Source organism: Larimichthys crocea, chromosome XIX (assembly GCF_000972845.2).
Source record: "Larimichthys crocea isolate SSNF chromosome XIX, L_crocea_2.0, whole genome shotgun sequence".
NCBI classification, from domain to species: domain Eukaryota; kingdom Metazoa; phylum Chordata; class Actinopteri; family Sciaenidae; genus Larimichthys; species Larimichthys crocea.
In genome coordinates, this window is record NC_040029.1 from 816,702 (window position 1) to 834,570 (window position 17,869).

The 17,869-nt window shown below is 40.2% G+C and overlaps 2 protein-coding genes across 6 annotated transcripts in view; one reads left to right on the forward strand and one right to left on the reverse strand.

Annotated features, from left to right (window-relative positions):
• The first annotated feature begins 7,316 nt into the window (after positions 1-7,316).
• On the forward strand, positions 7,317-12,179 carry LOC113748333 (adenosine receptor A1-like). 3 transcript variants are annotated; one of them, XM_027291768.1, is made up of 6 exons: positions 7,317-7,465; positions 8,579-8,683; positions 8,771-8,982; positions 9,089-9,223; positions 9,334-9,518; positions 10,865-12,179. In XM_027291768.1, the coding sequence occupies exons 3-6, from the start codon at positions 8,803-8,805 to the stop codon at positions 11,574-11,576; spliced, it is 1,212 nt and encodes a 403-aa protein (XP_027147569.1). In that variant the 5' UTR covers positions 7,317-7,465; positions 8,579-8,683; positions 8,771-8,802; the 3' UTR covers positions 11,577-12,179. The 3 variants fall into 3 exon arrangements, with proteins under 3 accessions (XP_027147569.1, XP_027147568.1, XP_027147570.1); XM_027291767.1 differs by lacking the exon at positions 8,579-8,683; XM_027291769.1 differs by lacking the exon at positions 7,317-7,465 and having other exon boundaries at positions 8,441-8,683.
• A 322-nt stretch (positions 12,180-12,501) lies between these two features.
• Positions 12,502-17,869, reverse strand: part of dmd (dystrophin) — a 320,865-nt gene continuing 315,497 nt past the window's right edge. For all 3 annotated transcript variants that reach the window (XM_027291475.1, XM_027291477.1, XM_027291476.1), the window contains 2 exons: positions 17,623-17,712; positions 12,502-15,402 (listed from right to left, as the gene is read on the reverse strand). In XM_027291475.1, the coding sequence (XP_027147276.1) occupies positions 15,284-15,402; positions 17,623-17,712 (209 nt within the window). In that variant the 3' untranslated portion in view covers positions 12,502-15,283. The remainder of the gene's footprint in view (positions 15,403-17,622; positions 17,713-17,869) is intronic.

Consider the following 17,869-nt stretch of genomic DNA (forward strand, 5'->3'; position numbering starts at 1 on the left):
GTGGTCTGGTTAAAGAAAGTCCCTGTGTGTTGCTGGCCCCAGCCCTGAAACTAATTTAACTTAGTAAACAGTTGTATTGTTAATGAGGCGTAACCAGTATGTGCGGTTTTTCACTTTTTTCTTAAGTGCAAATGCCATCTGTGTCGTCCACGTCGTGTCATAGGCGTGTTGATGCGGTCTGGTTTGTCTATCTGCTGCTTCGCTTGTTTTGCGATTCAGTCGTCATGTTTGTGCTTGTCGGAAGACTGGGCAAGAAACTTGTTGCCATTGATTGGTAATAAGGTTATTGCCATGTTGATGGTCAGCACGGGCCCATGTTTGGTACCACTGTGGTGGGGTGTGTGGTGTGTGTGTGTGTGGTGTGTGTGGTGTGTGTGTGTGTGTGGTGTGTGAGCCGTTTGAATGGGTTTTCATAATCACTAAATGTACATAGTGATTGGTCTGCTGGACGTTTTTCTTTTTGACCTTGAACCATGTATTATTCCATGAGAGAATCTTTGGCATGTGTGTTTGGTCATGTCCTCATTTCTCACACCACAACGTTATGACAGAATCAATTTAATTGTTAAGTGTATTTGGGGTGATTACTATTTTAACTATCACACTTGTTATATGAACTCTAATAACTCAACTTTTCTTTAAATTTCGCAAGATGTCCTCCGCCTTCGTGCAAGAGTACTTTTCTTCGTCAGTCGATTAGTTGATGACGATGGGCTCCAGTCCTTCTGCCGGAGAGGATGGTGACCCGCGACGTCAACTATTAGATTGCATGGCGAGGGCTTCCATCTCTTCTGACGGAGAGGAGGTGACCCCGACAATCTTCTCTTCCGATGAGATGAGCAGCTCCCTGCTGTCGACGAGAGGATGGTGACGCCTCGATCATCCCTCGATGAAGACGAGGGATCCACCTCTTTGACGAAGACGAAGACGTCCTTTCAGGCTCTTTAGACGAAGGCGAAGACTCCCTCTCCAGTTCTTCAGATGAGGACGATGCCTTCTCAGTGTTCTGTTCTTCATCTGAAGGCGAAGGCTCCCGCCTTCAGCTCTTCAGATGATACAGACCTTTTTTTTGGCATCAGTCCTCATATGAAGACCATGGCCACATCCCTGTCTCTGTGTGATGATGGTCAGCTGAAGGCGCATGATGTTTGGGATTGTGAACTCATCGCCTGAGTCCTCAAGCAGCATCAGGATCCCACCTCTCCTCTTCTGGTACTAGCTTCCTAAAGCGGAGCAGGGAGGACATGATGAGGACTGAACCCCCAGTTCCAGGCCGGGAACGCTGGAAGGAGTAATCCTTTTCGTCTGACTGGATGGTGGAGACATCCAAGTCAGATGATGAGGAGTCTGTCTCGAAGAAGAGTCTGAACAGAGGAGGACAGCCTCGCAACATTGATGGCATACGAGACCGATGGGACATTCATGATGATGAGCAGTCGTCAGATGAAAAAACTTTCTGCTTCTTGGTTACCGTAACGTCACTGAGGAAGAAGTTTAAATGATGGCAAACAACCTCAACATCATGGATTGTTTTGAGGCCGCTGTGTAACCATCCTTGTCGACGCACTCACTGTTATCACTGAGACAAAACATGAACGAAACTACGAATAGGAGTCCTCAGTGCTATAACGAAGGTGCGACATTCTCCCCCTCCTCGACATCGAGAAGAATGGAGAACAACTAAAGATGTAGTTGATTAATGTAATGTTATGTTAGCCAAAATGTAAAGTTGTATATATGTAAGTGTAGGAAAATCCTAATATGTAATGTATAGTAATAATGTACTAATGTAGATAGAAAGTGATATTATTAATGTAGCGTAAAAATGGTAATATAATGTATGTAATGTAGTAAATGTCAAGGACCTACTCATGTAATACATAGTCATTTAATAGTCAACCTCCATATCACACCACAATTGTTAAGCAATCACGCGAGTAACAGTTGACTATAAAATATAGTTCCTCGTTATTAACAATAAACAATGTTAAAAATGAAAGAGTTGAGGGTAGTTGAGGAGCAGTGTCCAGTAATTATTATGGGGGCGACGGGGCCAGAAAGAACGGCAACACTAAAAATTTCTCATTTAAATTTTTCTAGTTGATTTAATCCAATCATTAAATCCAAATAATCTAATTTCACACTATTGTTTACAGTATAGTTTAGGTTTTGGTCCCTAAAAATGATTCATTACATGAGGAACTTTAACCAGACATAGACGGCCGCCGCATTGAGTGCTGATCGTAGGTCGACATCGCGCCATATTGTAGCGGGCATATCTGCCCGTAAACTATACAGGAAATGGGACTGGAACTCATAAAGGCGGCCTTTCTACAAAGTTCTTTAAGTTTAATGTCTTATACACCCATTCAACACACACACTAATATATCTGGGAAACAAGAAGGCACCAAAACAAACGTATGTAACTTTTAATGATGGATTTATAAATGTTTAACTCCCTTAATTAAGCACCAAACCAACGGATGTATTTTTCTAATGCTGTAGTGGTTTTACTAGCTACTAAGTGTGGTAACACTGTTCGTTGATAAAATAATTGACATATTGTATATTTAACATTTATCTGTGTCTATAATAACCAGATCCGGAAATGTTAGATGTGAATGAGGGTTTTCTGCATAAAGAGCACTAACGTCTCTACCGAACATATCTACCACACTGTACACACACAACACACACACTCACACGACATTCATACTGTGTGTGTGTTATATTAATAATATATCTATATATATATAGACTATATATATTATCTATATATCTAATATATATATATACACACATATGACATATATACACACACCACACCACACACACCCACACACACACACACCATATATATATATAGATATATATAATATATATATATATATATCATTATAGATCTCATAGTATGTGTGTGTGTGTGTGTCTGTCGTATGTACACGTTAGTGCCTTTATTCAGAAAACCCGCATTCCCACATCTACATTTCCAGTCTGGTTATTATAGACACAGATTAAATGGTACATATAAATATGCAATAGTGTATCATCACAGTAACAGTGTTACACACATTAGGTAGCGTGAACACTCAAATTAGAAAAATAATCACGTGTTTCGGTTTTCATTACAAAGGATTCTGTCAAACATTTCAGATCATCATATAAACAGTTACATACGTTGTTTTTGGTGCCTGTTTGTTTCCCAGATCTAATTGTGTGTTGTGGAATGGGCTGTTGATAAGTAGGCATTAACTTAAAGAACTTTGTTAGAAGAGGCGCTTTATGAGTCACTGCTCCGTTTCCTTGTTTAGTTTACGGGCAGATCTGCCACATTTCCAATATGCTGACGCCGTTACGTACGCAGACACGCCAATCGCACCGTCTAGTCATGTCTGTGTCTATGTTTATATGCTCTTGTATATGCTATTTAAAACGACAACAGATCCTCGTGTACGTTTCAAACAGGGTGACGCTCTGATTACGCCATGCGCTGTTTCAGGCGTTCACCGGCATTAAAAGTTCCATCGTCCCATGGTGTAAAATGTACATGCGATGCGTTTTATGAAAAACGGCCCAGTCGCCACTTGACTTTAAAAATATGTTTTCACTCAAAATCGACAAATTAAAACAAATACAATATCAAAATAAAAAACGTCAGTACATCGCTGCACATTGTTAAGATTGTTTCCCGAAGTTTTAAAAGCGCTAAAACCAAACTAACAAACACGTTTTACAACCGAGTATGACCCAACTGATCTCAAAACATTTTCCAACTCGCCACTTTCAAATTACACAGGTTCTGCTCCCATATTAGAGAATAAGAAGAAGAATACATTGATTTAAGTGTCTTAACCCGGAGGCAGGTCCTCAGGCAGGGCCGGTCACAGGCAGGTCCAGCGCAGGCGGTCTCCAAGGGAGGGGAGGGCGGGCGGGTCCGGCTGGAGGCATCTTTTCCCGCAGGTGTGTTTCTCTTCCTTCGGCCTTTTTGCTTCCTCCTCTCCTCCTCCTTTCTTCTTCGGTCTCCTTCTTCCTTCTTCTCCCTTCTCCTCTCGTCTCCTCTCCCACGGTTTCCACGCGGTACAGTTTTTGGCAGCAGGTCACTCCGGGTCAAGTTCACGTGGCAAAGTGAGAACTGCGAAGGTCAGCAGGCTTATATATGACCTCGTCTGCGGCGTGACCGTTTCATATTTCCATGGCTACTACTGACCCGCGCATATACGTGTGCGTGTGTGCGCGTTAAAGATGCCTAAATGATGACTTTTCTGATTTTTTATTGTTTCCACACTTTCCACTATATGTTTCTACACTGAATAATAAGATCAATAGGCAAGGCAAATAACTTCAGCACATACATATCTTGAAAATAAACAGTCAAGTAATTTATTCTATTGATTGTTGTGCAGGCAGCTATTTTCTGTTTTCTCTTTTATCTCTTTTATGGTGTTAATTTTTAAGATGTAAGTGGTGAAGAGTGACTTCTGGTTTTACCCTCAGTATTAATATTTTAATAAATATCATCAACACTCCATTTACTTTTTTACTTCTTTTTTTTTTGTTACTTTTTTAATTAATTCAATAATGGCTTTAGATGAGTTTTGAACACATCAGCACAGGTTGTGTATTATTATATTATTAGTAGGTTTGTGATTATTATTATATGATCATCGGTAGTATTATTTCACGGATGAGGGATGCAGCATTGTTTGAGGTAATTGTTATAATAACCATCCCGGATGAAACGTCCATAGCACTAACGGTTCTCATCTTCTCTGGTACATATTTGGCCCAGACAGTCTTCTCAGTAACTCGGAACGATGCAGAGAAAGATTAGTAGGCATCCCCCACAGTCCTGCCCTGCTGTATGCAATGTTTTCTCTATCCTGTATTGCTGAATATAGCGTGCAGCTGGGCACTCACTAGAATAAGACCACACAGCCCTCAGACAACACTCACCAGCAATGACCCCTCGGATACGCAATTCTACTGTAGTGCATCCTTATGAGCTAGTTTAGACCCAGGACAATACAGTAGAGGTGAAGATGATGTGTCTGTGGGTGTGTGGAGAGAGATGCAGGGACAGGATGGGCAACTCAGAGGGTGAGGGAGAGAGAGGGAGGCTGGATGAAATTGAGAGGAGAAGAAACGGTCGCTCTGATCTTTCCTGGATATATAATTTCATTTTTCATAGGAGGATCTTCATATTTATGAGCTTAGGAACATGTTTAAAGCCGTGCAATGCTTGAATTTCAGAAATGAAATCTATTTAGGCATCCATTATTTGTGCCTTACAGTGAGGACCTCTGCTGATGCTGCCTCCACTGTCATTTTATCAACAGATCCTGCTTATATTAACGACAAATACAGTATATATATAATATAATATATATATATATATATATATATATATATATCTATATATATATAGAATATAGTATACTATATAACAAAAACAAATAAATACACACACACATATAAACCCTTTTTGTGTGTGTGTGTGTGTGTGGTGTTGGTGTGTGTACTATGTATGTATATATGTTCCACGTGTAATGTACACGTTAGTGCTCTTATTCAGTAATCGACATTTCAGTCAGGTCTATTATAAGACACAGATTAAATGTTAAATAAAATATTTCAAGTATCATCACATAACAGGTTACACACATTAGTAGCTGTAAACCATCAGCATTAGAAAAATACATACGTTGTTTGGTGCTTCATAAGGAGTAAACATTTATAATCATCACTTTAAAGTTACATACGTGTTTTTGGTGCCTGTTTGTTTCCCAGATATATAGTGTGTGTGTGAATGGGTATATAGAGACATAACTTAAAGAACTTTGTAGAAAGGCGCTTTAGGAATTCAGTCCATTTCCTTTGTAGTTTTAACGGGCAGATCTGCCACATCCAATATGGGCGGACCCGTTGACGTATCGCGACCAACGACCAACCCGCTCCAATGCGGCGTCCTATGTAATATGTCATGTTCAAATTCAAAACACAAAAGTGTTCTGGCGACATCCGGTGGGAATGGCGGAAAGCAGCTAAATATTAAAACATTTAAATGTAATTTGGAATCTTCACTCACATATACATAATATTTATTATTAATACATTTTGACATAAAACATGTTCTTTAAATGAATTAGTTTATTCAGTCATTCTAATATCTCATAAATCATACAACATATCTTTTTTTATTTTTTATTTCATATTTAGTGGTGGGATGTAACTAAGTACATTTAGTCAAGCAACTGTTTTTTTTCAAACATATTTTTATTGAACTTTTTTGCAAAGCATTTGTAGAAAGGAGCAACATAAAATATACATTAGTACACATACACATACATTAATAATAAAAAAAAATAAAACATAAATAAATAAATAATAAATAATAAAAAATAAATAAATAAATACATTTTAAAAAAGGAAAGGGGGAGTTCAGGGACTAGTCACGGTTGTTTCCACTGATTGAGAGTGGGGCTTTATCTGAGATCCATAAGGCCATGATACATTTCCGAGCGCAATGTAGCAGAATGTGTAAAAGGTCTCTGTCGTGAAAATCTGCAGGTAACTCGTCCTCCAGTCCCAGCAGACAAGTCCTTGCACTCAACTGTAGATGACGCTTAAACATTGTGTTCGGCTGTTGAACTACTACAGTCCAGAACTGCTGGATGAGATGACAGCTCCACAAACAATGAATAAGTGATCCAACTGCAAACGGACCGTATGACAGATATAGTTAACAATTTCTTAGATTTCATTCATAAAATATGATGGATTGTTGCTAATTTCACTGCAGTATTGTGTATAGTATAAATATGATATAAATGGTTGGCTTTCATAGTTCAAATTAAACTTTTTCAGTACTTGTACTTATTATTTTAACAATATGATAGTGATACTTTGTAAAGTCACAATGTGATGATACTTAAATATGCATATTTTAAACTTGTATCTATTTATAGATTTCATTTATTTGTTTCCAGTTTTAGCTGCTTTGCACACCATGCTTGGCTTCCTTTTTCATTGTTCTTTACTGAAATCTCACACACTTTTACATAGGAAAGAGTAGCTGATGCGTTCATAATTCAAAATTTAATATGACATGTTTGTTCTGTCAGGAACAGACTGGAGATTTACGTCAAAGCATATCTACTTTTCCATTTCACCCACTGCTGCAGTTCATTCAACAGACTCCAGCTTGACGTATTCTGCTTTATCTTTCTTTATCTGCTGTGCAAGAAAGAGAGAGAACAGAAGAAGGAGAGAGGGGGATGGAGGAAAAGGTGGAGGAGGGTGTGGTTTCATTCTGACACTTGATGCTCCTCCTGCTTCTTCCTCACTTTCCTCCCAGTGTGTTCTGCACATCAATGAAGTCTGATGCCTCTCCTGTACCAACCTCACATGACTGTAGTGTCTGGACCTCTCATACTGTGTGATGACTGCACCTGAAACCTAACACAGGTGAGTTCACATCATAATCTGGACCTGAGCTACCCATAACGATACATCTGCATGGATCTGCTGTGGTTCTAACGGTTTATAGAGTCTTATTGTGCTCTGTTTTTTATTTTTCATTTCTAAGGGACTGTATGTAAATTATTAGTGTGAAGGTGTGGTGAGAATTATGTATTTTGTATTTTTGCTCAATAGTTCTCTTTCTGATTTGGTGCTTTTCATACAGCAGATTTGTCTTTTATTTCACTGGCAAGTCACATCATAATAGTTCAATTAAAAACACGCCTCGTTTGTTTACCATGGAAACATTTGATCATATAAATGGGCCAGTAATTATGTTTATCAATCAATTTCAATCATTACTTTTCTAGTATCTAGTAAGATCAACATATCTGTTCTAAGACACACAAGATGTATATCTGCCACCTTCTATTTAATTTACATCATAACGAATTAAATTAAATGTATCATAGAGTTACAATGTAACAAAGGTGAAGTCTTAAAATGTCTAGTTTTGTTCAACCAACAGTCATAAAACTAAATATATTTGATATGAAGTAATATAAAAACAGCCAGTCTTCATATTTAATAGTTGCAACTAGTACATTTTGAATTTGAATGCTTGAATTTCCTTTGGGATCAATAAAGTATCTATCTATCTATCTATCTATCTATCTATCTATCTATCTATCTATCTATCTATCTATCTATCTATCTATACCTTTAAAAAAAAAAAAAGGTGCATTTTGGAATAACTCAAACATGAGGTCCAGTCCTCCCTCCCTGTCCAGATCATTTGCGGACAGTCCCCACTGATTTTAATTTAGCTTGTTTTGTTTAGAAGGGAAATGAAGACCTCCTCATTAGATGTGATTGAGTGCGTGTAGTTCATATCAACAGTATATTTACATGTGTGTGCAGCAACGGGCAGCAGCTTTGAATGCCTATCAGTGTGCGTCAACAGTGAATACTTGGCTCAGTGTTTGTTGTTTTTGTCCTTTATCAGGAACAATATTCACCCCTCAGTTGGTCGGGACAAAGGCCAGACTCAGCTTCATAACAACCACTGTTCCCCTCCTCGCTCATATCTCTTCAGCTAAATTCAATTTGTGCTCTTAGTGTGAAAGGGAGGAAGGACTTTCACAGAAACAGCGGACAAATGAAGTGCATGAGTGTCTTTGAATTGAGACAAACCAAAGTGGAAAGAACACAACGTCTTTTACAGTCAGTGTTTTCCTCAGAGACTTTAGAAATGGAAGTGCTTTGATAGAAGAAACTGATCTGTGTGAGCATCACATGTGCCATTTCCAGGTTTTCCATGACTGTGGAATCTCCCTCTCATCATGAATGCATCTGCTGGAGCTTGTACGGCAGCGATGCCGTATGGATACCAACCCCAGTTTAAAGGGATTTACATCGCCACCGAGCTCCTCGTGGCCGTGATGGCCATCATAGGAAACCTCCTGGTTTGTCTGGCTGTGACCCACAATAAGAAACTTCGCACAGTCACCAACTACTTCCTGGTGAGATATGTGTTTTACACAACAGTTTGTTTGTATGTGGTTTTGGAAAAACTACAAGCAGATATCTAAAGGACCAAAAGTGTGTTTTTACTTTGTATGTGTAAAGGTATCGCTGGCAGTGGCAGACATCCTGGTGGGATTGGTGGCCATCCCCTGTGCAGTGCTGACAAACCTGGGTGAACCTCGCCATAACCTGCCTCTCTGCCTGGTTCTACTCAGCTTCCTATTGGTGCTCACACAGGTAGGATTGCTTGGTGGTTTTGGCTTTTTTTCATCATTGGGAATATTTTCTTCCCATTGAACTCCATATCCAAAATAAGCAGTGATCAGTGGATTGTCTGTCTTTTTCAGAGCTCCATCCTGAGCATGTTAGCAGTAGCAGCGGAGCGGTACATGGCCATCCTTCTGCCCTTCCAGTACCAACGTGTCATGAGCCCCAGGAACGCCCGGCTGGCCCTGCTGGTCACCTGGGGACTGGCAGCGATCACCGGCTCGGTGCCATTTATGGACCCACAAAGGCAACCACCAGACTCAGAGTAAGAGGATGAGGAGTGAAGATGGATGGATGAACGGATGAGTGAATACAGGAAAACGGGTTGTGTGTACAGACAGCAGATGGCATGTACTGTAATACAGCAGTGCGCAAAGATGATGATCCTCTGCTCCTGATTGGTTCCAGCTCATGAGGCGTGGCCACATTTGTCTTGGAGGGTTAAATAACTTTGTTTGACAATTGACAATGTCTTGTAGTTTGTGTGTATGCAGAGTTAAGGGTGTGGTTGTCTGATCCTCCAATCAGCAGGGTGTGATTAGAGAGACTAATTTACATAAATGTCTCAGCCTGTGTTATTGAATCAGCTCAATAAATTAGACTTTTTATCTACCTGCTGACCAGGTACAGTTAAGTTACTGATTACGCTCATGCAGACTCACCTGGCTCATAGAGCTGTTCTCTTTAAGTTTTTCCAAGTACTCTCTTGGATACGTTTTATTTCTTTAAACAGCATACATTCTCTCTTTTTAATTAAGCCTAACTTCTGACAATAAATGACTTTGTTTTAGCAAGTACACATGCTTTAATGTCATCGCCTACTGGTGGATTGGAGGGCTGCTCCAATCAGAAGTCCTCCAGGTCCCTACCTGCCTTTATCACCTTGAGCCAATCAGAAGCAGGGGACCACACGTCTAAATCTACATATAAACTACTTAGGACACAAACTGATGTTTTTTGGGTAGTCATCCAGCATCTGCCAACACTTTTTCTGAAACTTGTACCGAGTTTTGAAGTTGAGTCCGCTGCAGGACTTGATGGTTATTGGTTGTACATGTAGGACAAAAGATGAGAGGGTGTAAAGATTACAACAGAAACATCTGGAGCCAACATATATATCAAAATGTTGGATAACAGAAAAGCAATGACTTCTTTCTCAATGGTGGAGTAAATGACCGTGTGCGTTATGAATTTGCATGAAAGGTAACACACTGGATGGTCGACTCAGGAGTCCACACAAGATCCATGTTTGGACTGAGCAGACCGGGTAGTGGATGGACAATGGTAGAGAAGTTTCCATAGAAATTCCTGTAGTGAGCTGCAGCTGATGCAGTCTCACCACTTTGTCAGCTTCAACTTCCAGCTTTTTCAAGCTAGTACTATGAATGTGCTTGTTAGGTTTGTGGTTTCTCCTACAGAGACCCAACAGATTCCACCAGGAGCAAGGAAACAGGGAAATGTCCACATGTACAGCAGCCTCTGATGGAGCTCGTATAACAATAATCTGCATCCCAAGCAGGAAGGAACATAAATGTACTCTGTATAATAAAGTTATTTGTGTGTGAATGAATGATATCATTTAATATATATAGTACCTCCCTGTCATTCCAGTTACTGTATCTTCACCTGTGTGGTGGACATGAACTACTTGGTCTACTTCAACTTCTTCTGCTGCTTCCTGATGCCGCTGGTGGCCATGTTCATGATCTACAGCCACATCTTCATCACCGTCCGCCACCAAATCAGACGCATTGCTGTGGTCAGGGGAACCGCGGAGGACATAACTGTTGGCAGTGGGTGCACTGGTGCAGAGGATACTGGGAGTTCAGCTGCTGGGGGAACCACAGGAGGCAGAGCGGATGTTGAGACAAGAACATGTAAGGCTAGAGCGAAGGCTCGGGAGGAGACAGAGCCTGGTATCGGGTCTCTTATTAAAACTGAGACCACCACTGTGACCACCACTGTCAGGATCACCATAGCTGGTTCCAGCAGCAGCTGCGCCCCTGCTGATCCCCGTCCAGGAGAGTCCACAAAGTCCAAATCTAACACCCGCATCTGTCAGGAGCTGCGTAAAGCCACCTCCCTCTTCCTGGTCCTGTTTCTCTTCATGGTGTGCTGGATGCCGATCCACGTCATTAACTGCATCCTGCTGCTCGCCCCGCAGAACGAGGTGCCCATGTCGCTTACACTAGCGGCCATTTTGCTCTCCCACGTCAACTCGGCCCTCAACCCGATTCTGTACGCGTACAGGATGAGGTCATTCAGACACACTCTGACGGGAATGTGGAGAGGGATGTGGAGCATGTGGCCAAGACGCCAGTAGAGGAGGTCGAACGTCAATGTGATAAGAGACATCCTCCCTCAAGTCCTACAAAGTTGGTGGTGTTTCCAAAAACTGAACTCAAACATTTTTTCACACTTGAAACGTATTGCACATTTTATAAAGATACAGATGTGGTTAATGTGAACATCAGGAGCTGTTGGATCAGATACACTATGTATCACCGGGGAGTTTAGCTTGCTTATAACCCCGTTACACACATTTGAACATCAAAGCTGCTCTTATATCCGACTCCATCACCTGTTGGCTTCAGCTCCACATTTTACCCTCTTTCAGCTCATTGTTTTGGTTTCATGCCCCACAACTCGACTGTTCTGGTTTCGCCTCAGCGTTATCCTCAGCTGCTTTTAGTGAAACCCATTGCACACGACCTGCTTAGCACCAAACAGCAGACAGACACAGTGACCAGATATTTTTCTCAGGAGATGGTGGAGACCAAAACAGAGCGAAAAGGAGAGAGAATATTGGACTTCTATTCATCAGGTGGACACAAACACTATTTTAAATCAATGTTGTTCTGTTGTTGAACTGTCTGCTAATCTGTTAGCCACGTCGATGTTATGTTAATACAGCTTTAAAAGATGAAAGGGCTCAAACATAATAATTGATATATATTGTATATAAAATAAAGGTATTTTATCCTTATATTCAAAAGCAGGTCACCAAGACTTTAATAACTGATGACCTGATGACATTTATATATTTTGCAGATGTTTTTCTTCTATAAAAATAAAACATTCAACATTTCTCTATGCTTCTTATTTTATATATATATATAAAAACTTTATATATAAACTTTAGGATAATGTTTTTTGTATAACAGCTTTTCAAAATATGTTTTTCGTGCATTCATGGTTAAACAAAAGAAACTGCATTTATCAAACAATCAAAGAGGCGAGTCAAATCAACATAACTGCGTGCTTTATTGATATACAGTAAAGCATTTTATAATACAGTAGTAAGGCATATATTTGGTGGAATCTGATATGTTGTGAAGTATTGACGCGTTATTTGAAAAATGATGTGAGAATGAAACACAAACGTTAGAAATGAAAAACAAAAGAAATCAAATTCAGTGTCTGGATCAGAAAACAAAAAGCCTTTTGGATCATGCTGAAAGAAAATGATGCCAAAAACTCACACACGAGTGTATAACGCCGCGATGCACCCACGGACTTCTCTGAGTGGTTATACATTAAATAAGGATGGAGTTTATTTAGTCACACATGCTAATATCGTAACACCTCACACAGCACAAAACAAAAGAGCTGCTTAACCAAAGACAAAATGTAACACACTGCTAGAATAAACGCATCCTCCACACACAAAACAAATATCTAGCATGTTCCAGGTATGACAGTAGTGCACACGGATTCATTTGATTTGTAACTGATGGTTCTTATACGAGTCAATGCAGTGAATGCATCCCAACATTCAGATCGCAGGCTCGTACAGCGCAGTGTACGGAGCGATGTACAGGATATCTGACATGAATCAATCAGCCAGCAATAATCAATTCATGATCAACAATCTGAGAGGAGCGTGGGGTCGAGTACAGTAGAGAAATTGCCTCTGGACTTTGACAATTCACACGAGGTAGAGCTTACGTTAGCGGGCTTCCTAAAACTCAACATTTCTCTGCCGAAAACAGAAGAGTTCCTCGAAAATAAGCTCAGCTAGCAGCCTTGTAACACTGTAGTGCTCAGAATCAATTCAAATAACATTCTTCTAAGGTTCTAGTACAGTACAGATACTGTCAACTTAGAGACCAATACACAGTGTACTGTGTGTACTCAACAGGCCCTAAAATACACAGAAACTATCTCAGTGATACTTCAGATGAACCAGTGCAACAATCAGGACGTTTCTCTCTCTCTGAAGGATTGTGTCGAGGCCCGACGCAGAGCTGAAAATAATGGACCTTCAAAATACTAATTATTACATATTGGCAGCTTTGATACAACAAATATTTAGCTTTACATATCACAACTGATATCTAGTTTGGATATTAAAGATGCCGTTTTAAACGTCAGTTTCTCTCTACAAAAGGTGACAAAGAACTTGTGATGGTCAGATAATACCGATCAGACCAGAGTGCATGCTGTGACACCATGTGACTTCTTTAACACTCTCATGACATCTTGTTTCTGCTGACCTCCAGTGGTCTCATGTCGTAATCTGCTGCAGTGATTTGAAGTGTACCCCAGGACACAGTGACATCACTGTTGGGCGTGGTTAGAGAGCACACTTCTGTTTCATAGTATGTGTAGCATCTGTATATTTATAATAACATTCAGTGTTTGAGGCCTAATAAATGTGTGGAATGAAATTCCTTTTTCAGAAAACATTTGCAAAGAGAAGTCACGCATGAAAACACTGCACTGTAGCTTTAAAATTAAAGGGGCACTCACACATTTTTCATATGAAGATTAGTTTACTCATCATGGGGAGTAAGACTTAATCTGAAAACAGTTATTTAATATCTTCTGTGACTCTGGAGGGAGCTTTCCATAGGCTGAGAAAAATAACCCTCATGATGTCATAGTGATGTCATCAGGGTTATCTTGTCTGTGCTGTAAAACAGATGCATGGACTTTAAAAGATGTGGGAACTCACCAGGCACCAAAGACGGTATTAAGTTGCATTATGGGAAATGTAGTATTCAGTAAAGTCTTACCATACTAAGGACCTTTGCTCAGGATAGTCTGAGCATGTCCAGTACCAAAGATTTATTTATTTTTAATGACTTAATAAACAAAAGATTACAGTGTGTTGTTTTTAAATTGCACTAATTATGTTTATGATCCAAACAATGATGTCAGATGACGTGCCTCAAGTTGTTGTTTCAGCTCTGAATCGGGCTGTATTACAGCGTGTACTTATGCATACAGTACACTGCAGCAAACAAATAGAGGGATAAAAAACGGTTGCCATAGAGACGGAAATACAGGGAGGATGGACAAATTGATGGATGGCTGGACGGATGAACGGATAAATGAAGAGATGAAAAATAACATGAGGTTTGTCAGCCAAAGCTCAAAAGAAAAAAAAAAAATGTGGAAATTAGGCACCACCACCACCACACACACACATACACACATATACACACACACTCACACACAGTCTCACAGACAACGTACTGTAAAGATCCAGGATGCCTGCATTACCTTGACAGTAGTGTACGCTGTTATAGAAAGACATTTTCCTCTTAGAAAGCACCCTTATGATTACAATCATTCTTTTTCTGATACAAATGTCTGAAATGCTTTGAGCTGTTTCCCCGGTTACAAAGAGATGGCGACCACACTGAACACACTTATTTGTATCTCATCTCTCTTTCCCCCCCCCCACCCCCACCCCTACCCCACTCTTGTTTTATACAATTGCATAGAAGTTTAAAAACCAGCCTCTGTTAATAATAAAACAACTTCAGGACGTTTTAAGAAACTACTGAAATCTACAAGTTATAATGTTTTTCTTTTGTTCTTTTACGCGTCGTTGCTGGAACCGCAATCCTTCACAAAAATAGACGTTATATATTCTCTTTGTAAACTGTGTTTCCAATCCAGTTGTTTTGACTAGAAAAGCATGCGACAGGTAGGGAAGGAGGGAAGGAGGGAGGGGGCAGAGGAGAGGGAGGAAGGAAGGGTAGGACATAGGGGTGAAGGTTAGGGGGTGATGGGGCGGGATCAGAAGGGCAGGGCCTCGTGCTGTTCGGCGCTCTGCTCGTCTGTCATCACGCTGACCAGTGACTCCATGGCTCGGCCCAGATCATCTGCCATGTGGAACAAACTGCCAATACTGGGACCTGACGAGAGAGACAAGGAGGCTCAGACATGACGCGCTCAGTGACAGTGACAGAATGAAGGCTGAACACACAGAGGCTGATGGGAATGTTAGTTCTGTGTGTGTTTGGTCATATTGATTAAAATCAAAAGTTTGACCTGATGATGGTGCCAGAGTGAAAGTTATTGATATTAGTAGAACCTGATTTAATCACAGCCTTGGAGACTGAAGTGAAGCCAACGCCAAAAACTGAACTTCCTCAAACGTCCACTTGAGGCTGGCTCCAGAAGTGAGTCTCCATAAGTCCCCATGTTAAAATGTCAGTGCATATATATATCCATATTAGATTTGTTTACTCTGATATTAGTATCAGCCCAGTTTTTAGTGTGGTTAGAAATCAGAGTCTGATCATTACAGGCTCATATCAATCTATAAACCTATCAATATGATAAACTGGACTACAACTAAACAGGAAGCATCCACAGAAAAGTGATAGAATATGACATGTTCTGTACGTAATGGTGTCATGCTTAGAAGTTCAGCCTCAGAAACAACTTTTATCATGACACTGTGGTTCAGTCTTACTGTGAGTGCCTCATTGTGAACTGACATTATTACACATCATCTCATGGCAGATCTACTGCATACAGAGATGCACGGTGAACACAAACACACACACACACACACACACCACATCACGGGTTACACAGTGTTGGCACAAACTCTACTCCCTACTGTGATGAACAGAGCAGCAGTGTGACAGAGGACAGAACAGGGAAAGGAAATTAAACAAAGGGAGGGAGGACAGATATTTGTTGTTTTTCTTCACTGCATCGCTGTACCGTGATGTTTCCACTCGGCCAGACTGCCTCTGTTTTCTTCTGCTTGCTACAACATTCTCATTATTGAGCCAATTATTAGGCGTCTCTCGCGTTCTGATAGTGGCCTAAAGTGGTACAAGCACGGTAACTCCAAATGCAGTGAACACACTCCTTAGAGGTGGAGAGATGAGGAGAGAGAAAGATGAGCCACTAACCTCTCATGGGTGTCCCCTTCTCCCTCCTGGCTCACGGAGAAAAGGAGGAAAGGAGGAAAAGAAAGGAAGAAAGAGGAAAAATAAAATCAGCCTGGTGTCCAGAATAGAGAGAAAGAAAGACGTGCAAAGGGCTATGAAGGCTGGAAGATTTAATGTGAGCGTCTGATTGGAGGACCAAAGTATGAACACTGATCTTCACTCCTACAACCAATCAGACACCATGTACATACTAGTATATGCTCCATTCATGAATAATCTATTTTGGGTATTTACATTTGTTTTGTTTTTATTTTTATCATTATTAATAATTTTGTGCAATTTTTCCGTTTCATTTTCTTTTAACAAAGCTGTTGCTCATTCAGTGTATTCATTTGTGAAATTAACAGTCTAAATTATTTATTTATCCTCGTAGTCTCTGATTTTTATTTGGATTTATTTCAGCTGTTGGATGATCGCAGAATGTGCTCCATCATAGATCTGCTCAGTTTGAGTATTATAGAAACTACATTTCTGGGTGAATGTGTTGTGCTCTCATCAGATCTGTGTCCACTTTGCGCTTTTAAACGTTTAAAACTGTTTAAAAGAACAAAACGTTTGATTTAATTTTTGGACTTTATACTGCAGCATTCTGAGGCAGGAATTTACCATCAGAACAAGATTTTATGGCAAACACACTACTTATTTTGTCCTGCATGTGTTTTAATAATTCACTGTTTAAATTCAGTTTTTTCAGAGTTTACTACTGTCTCTGAACTTCACAATAATTGAATATGTTTGGACTGTTGGACATGTGATCACGTTTCTTTCATCATTTCATCTTGGTGTTTTGTACTGTATAGAATGTGAAGTGTGTGATGAATAAAAATCAGAGTGCAGCAGAGGACAGATCTCATTAGTCCCCTCGGCCTGCAGCAGCTCTCAGGTCTGTATCTTTCTATCACAGCCTGGCTCTCTGTTCTTCAGGCTACAGTCACCTCCAAATGTTCATAATAGGTCTTTGTGCTAATTATCTGAGTTAGACTTTTAATGAGATCAAAGCTCCACACTGTTCTATTTCCTCCAAGTGAAACACCTTGAGGAGAGCTTCACTTAAAGACTTAAAATCTGTTGTTTTACTTTCAGCTGAAATTCTTCCTTAAATCTGACTCCGGATCAGTTCTTCAGCTTCATCACACACTGCATGGTGTGTGTGTGTGTGTTCTGTACCCTGGCTATGAGGGAAAGAATTGTTGAGTTGCTCCATCACTTCCTCCAGCCCAGATGCATCTTGGGAAGGGCTGGACAGCTCGTCATCACCTGAAAACAGGAAAGGGGTTAAGTTTTTTCTCTTTGTGAATTCCAAAATAATACCCAGTCACATTGGTTATGTCTGAGGAGTGTGAACAACACACACACACACACACACACACGATTTAACAGTGTGGTCTCTACGAGCTGTGAAATTAGACATCTC

What these genes read in the sequence shown, in the direction of transcription:
- LOC113748333 (XM_027291768.1), top strand. Translation starts at nt 8,803, where the DNA reads ATGAATGCATCTGCTGGAGCTTGTACGGCAGCGATGCCGTATGGATAC. An exon ending in TCCTATTGGTGCTCACACAG is followed by an intron (nt 9,224 to 9,333) that starts GTAGGATTGCTT and finishes TGTCTTTTTCAG; the next exon opens with AGCTCCATCCTGAGCATGTT. An exon ending in AGGCAACCACCAGACTCAGA is followed by an intron (nt 9,519 to 10,864) that starts GTAAGAGGATGA and finishes CTGTCATTCCAG; the next exon opens with TTACTGTATCTTCACCTGTG.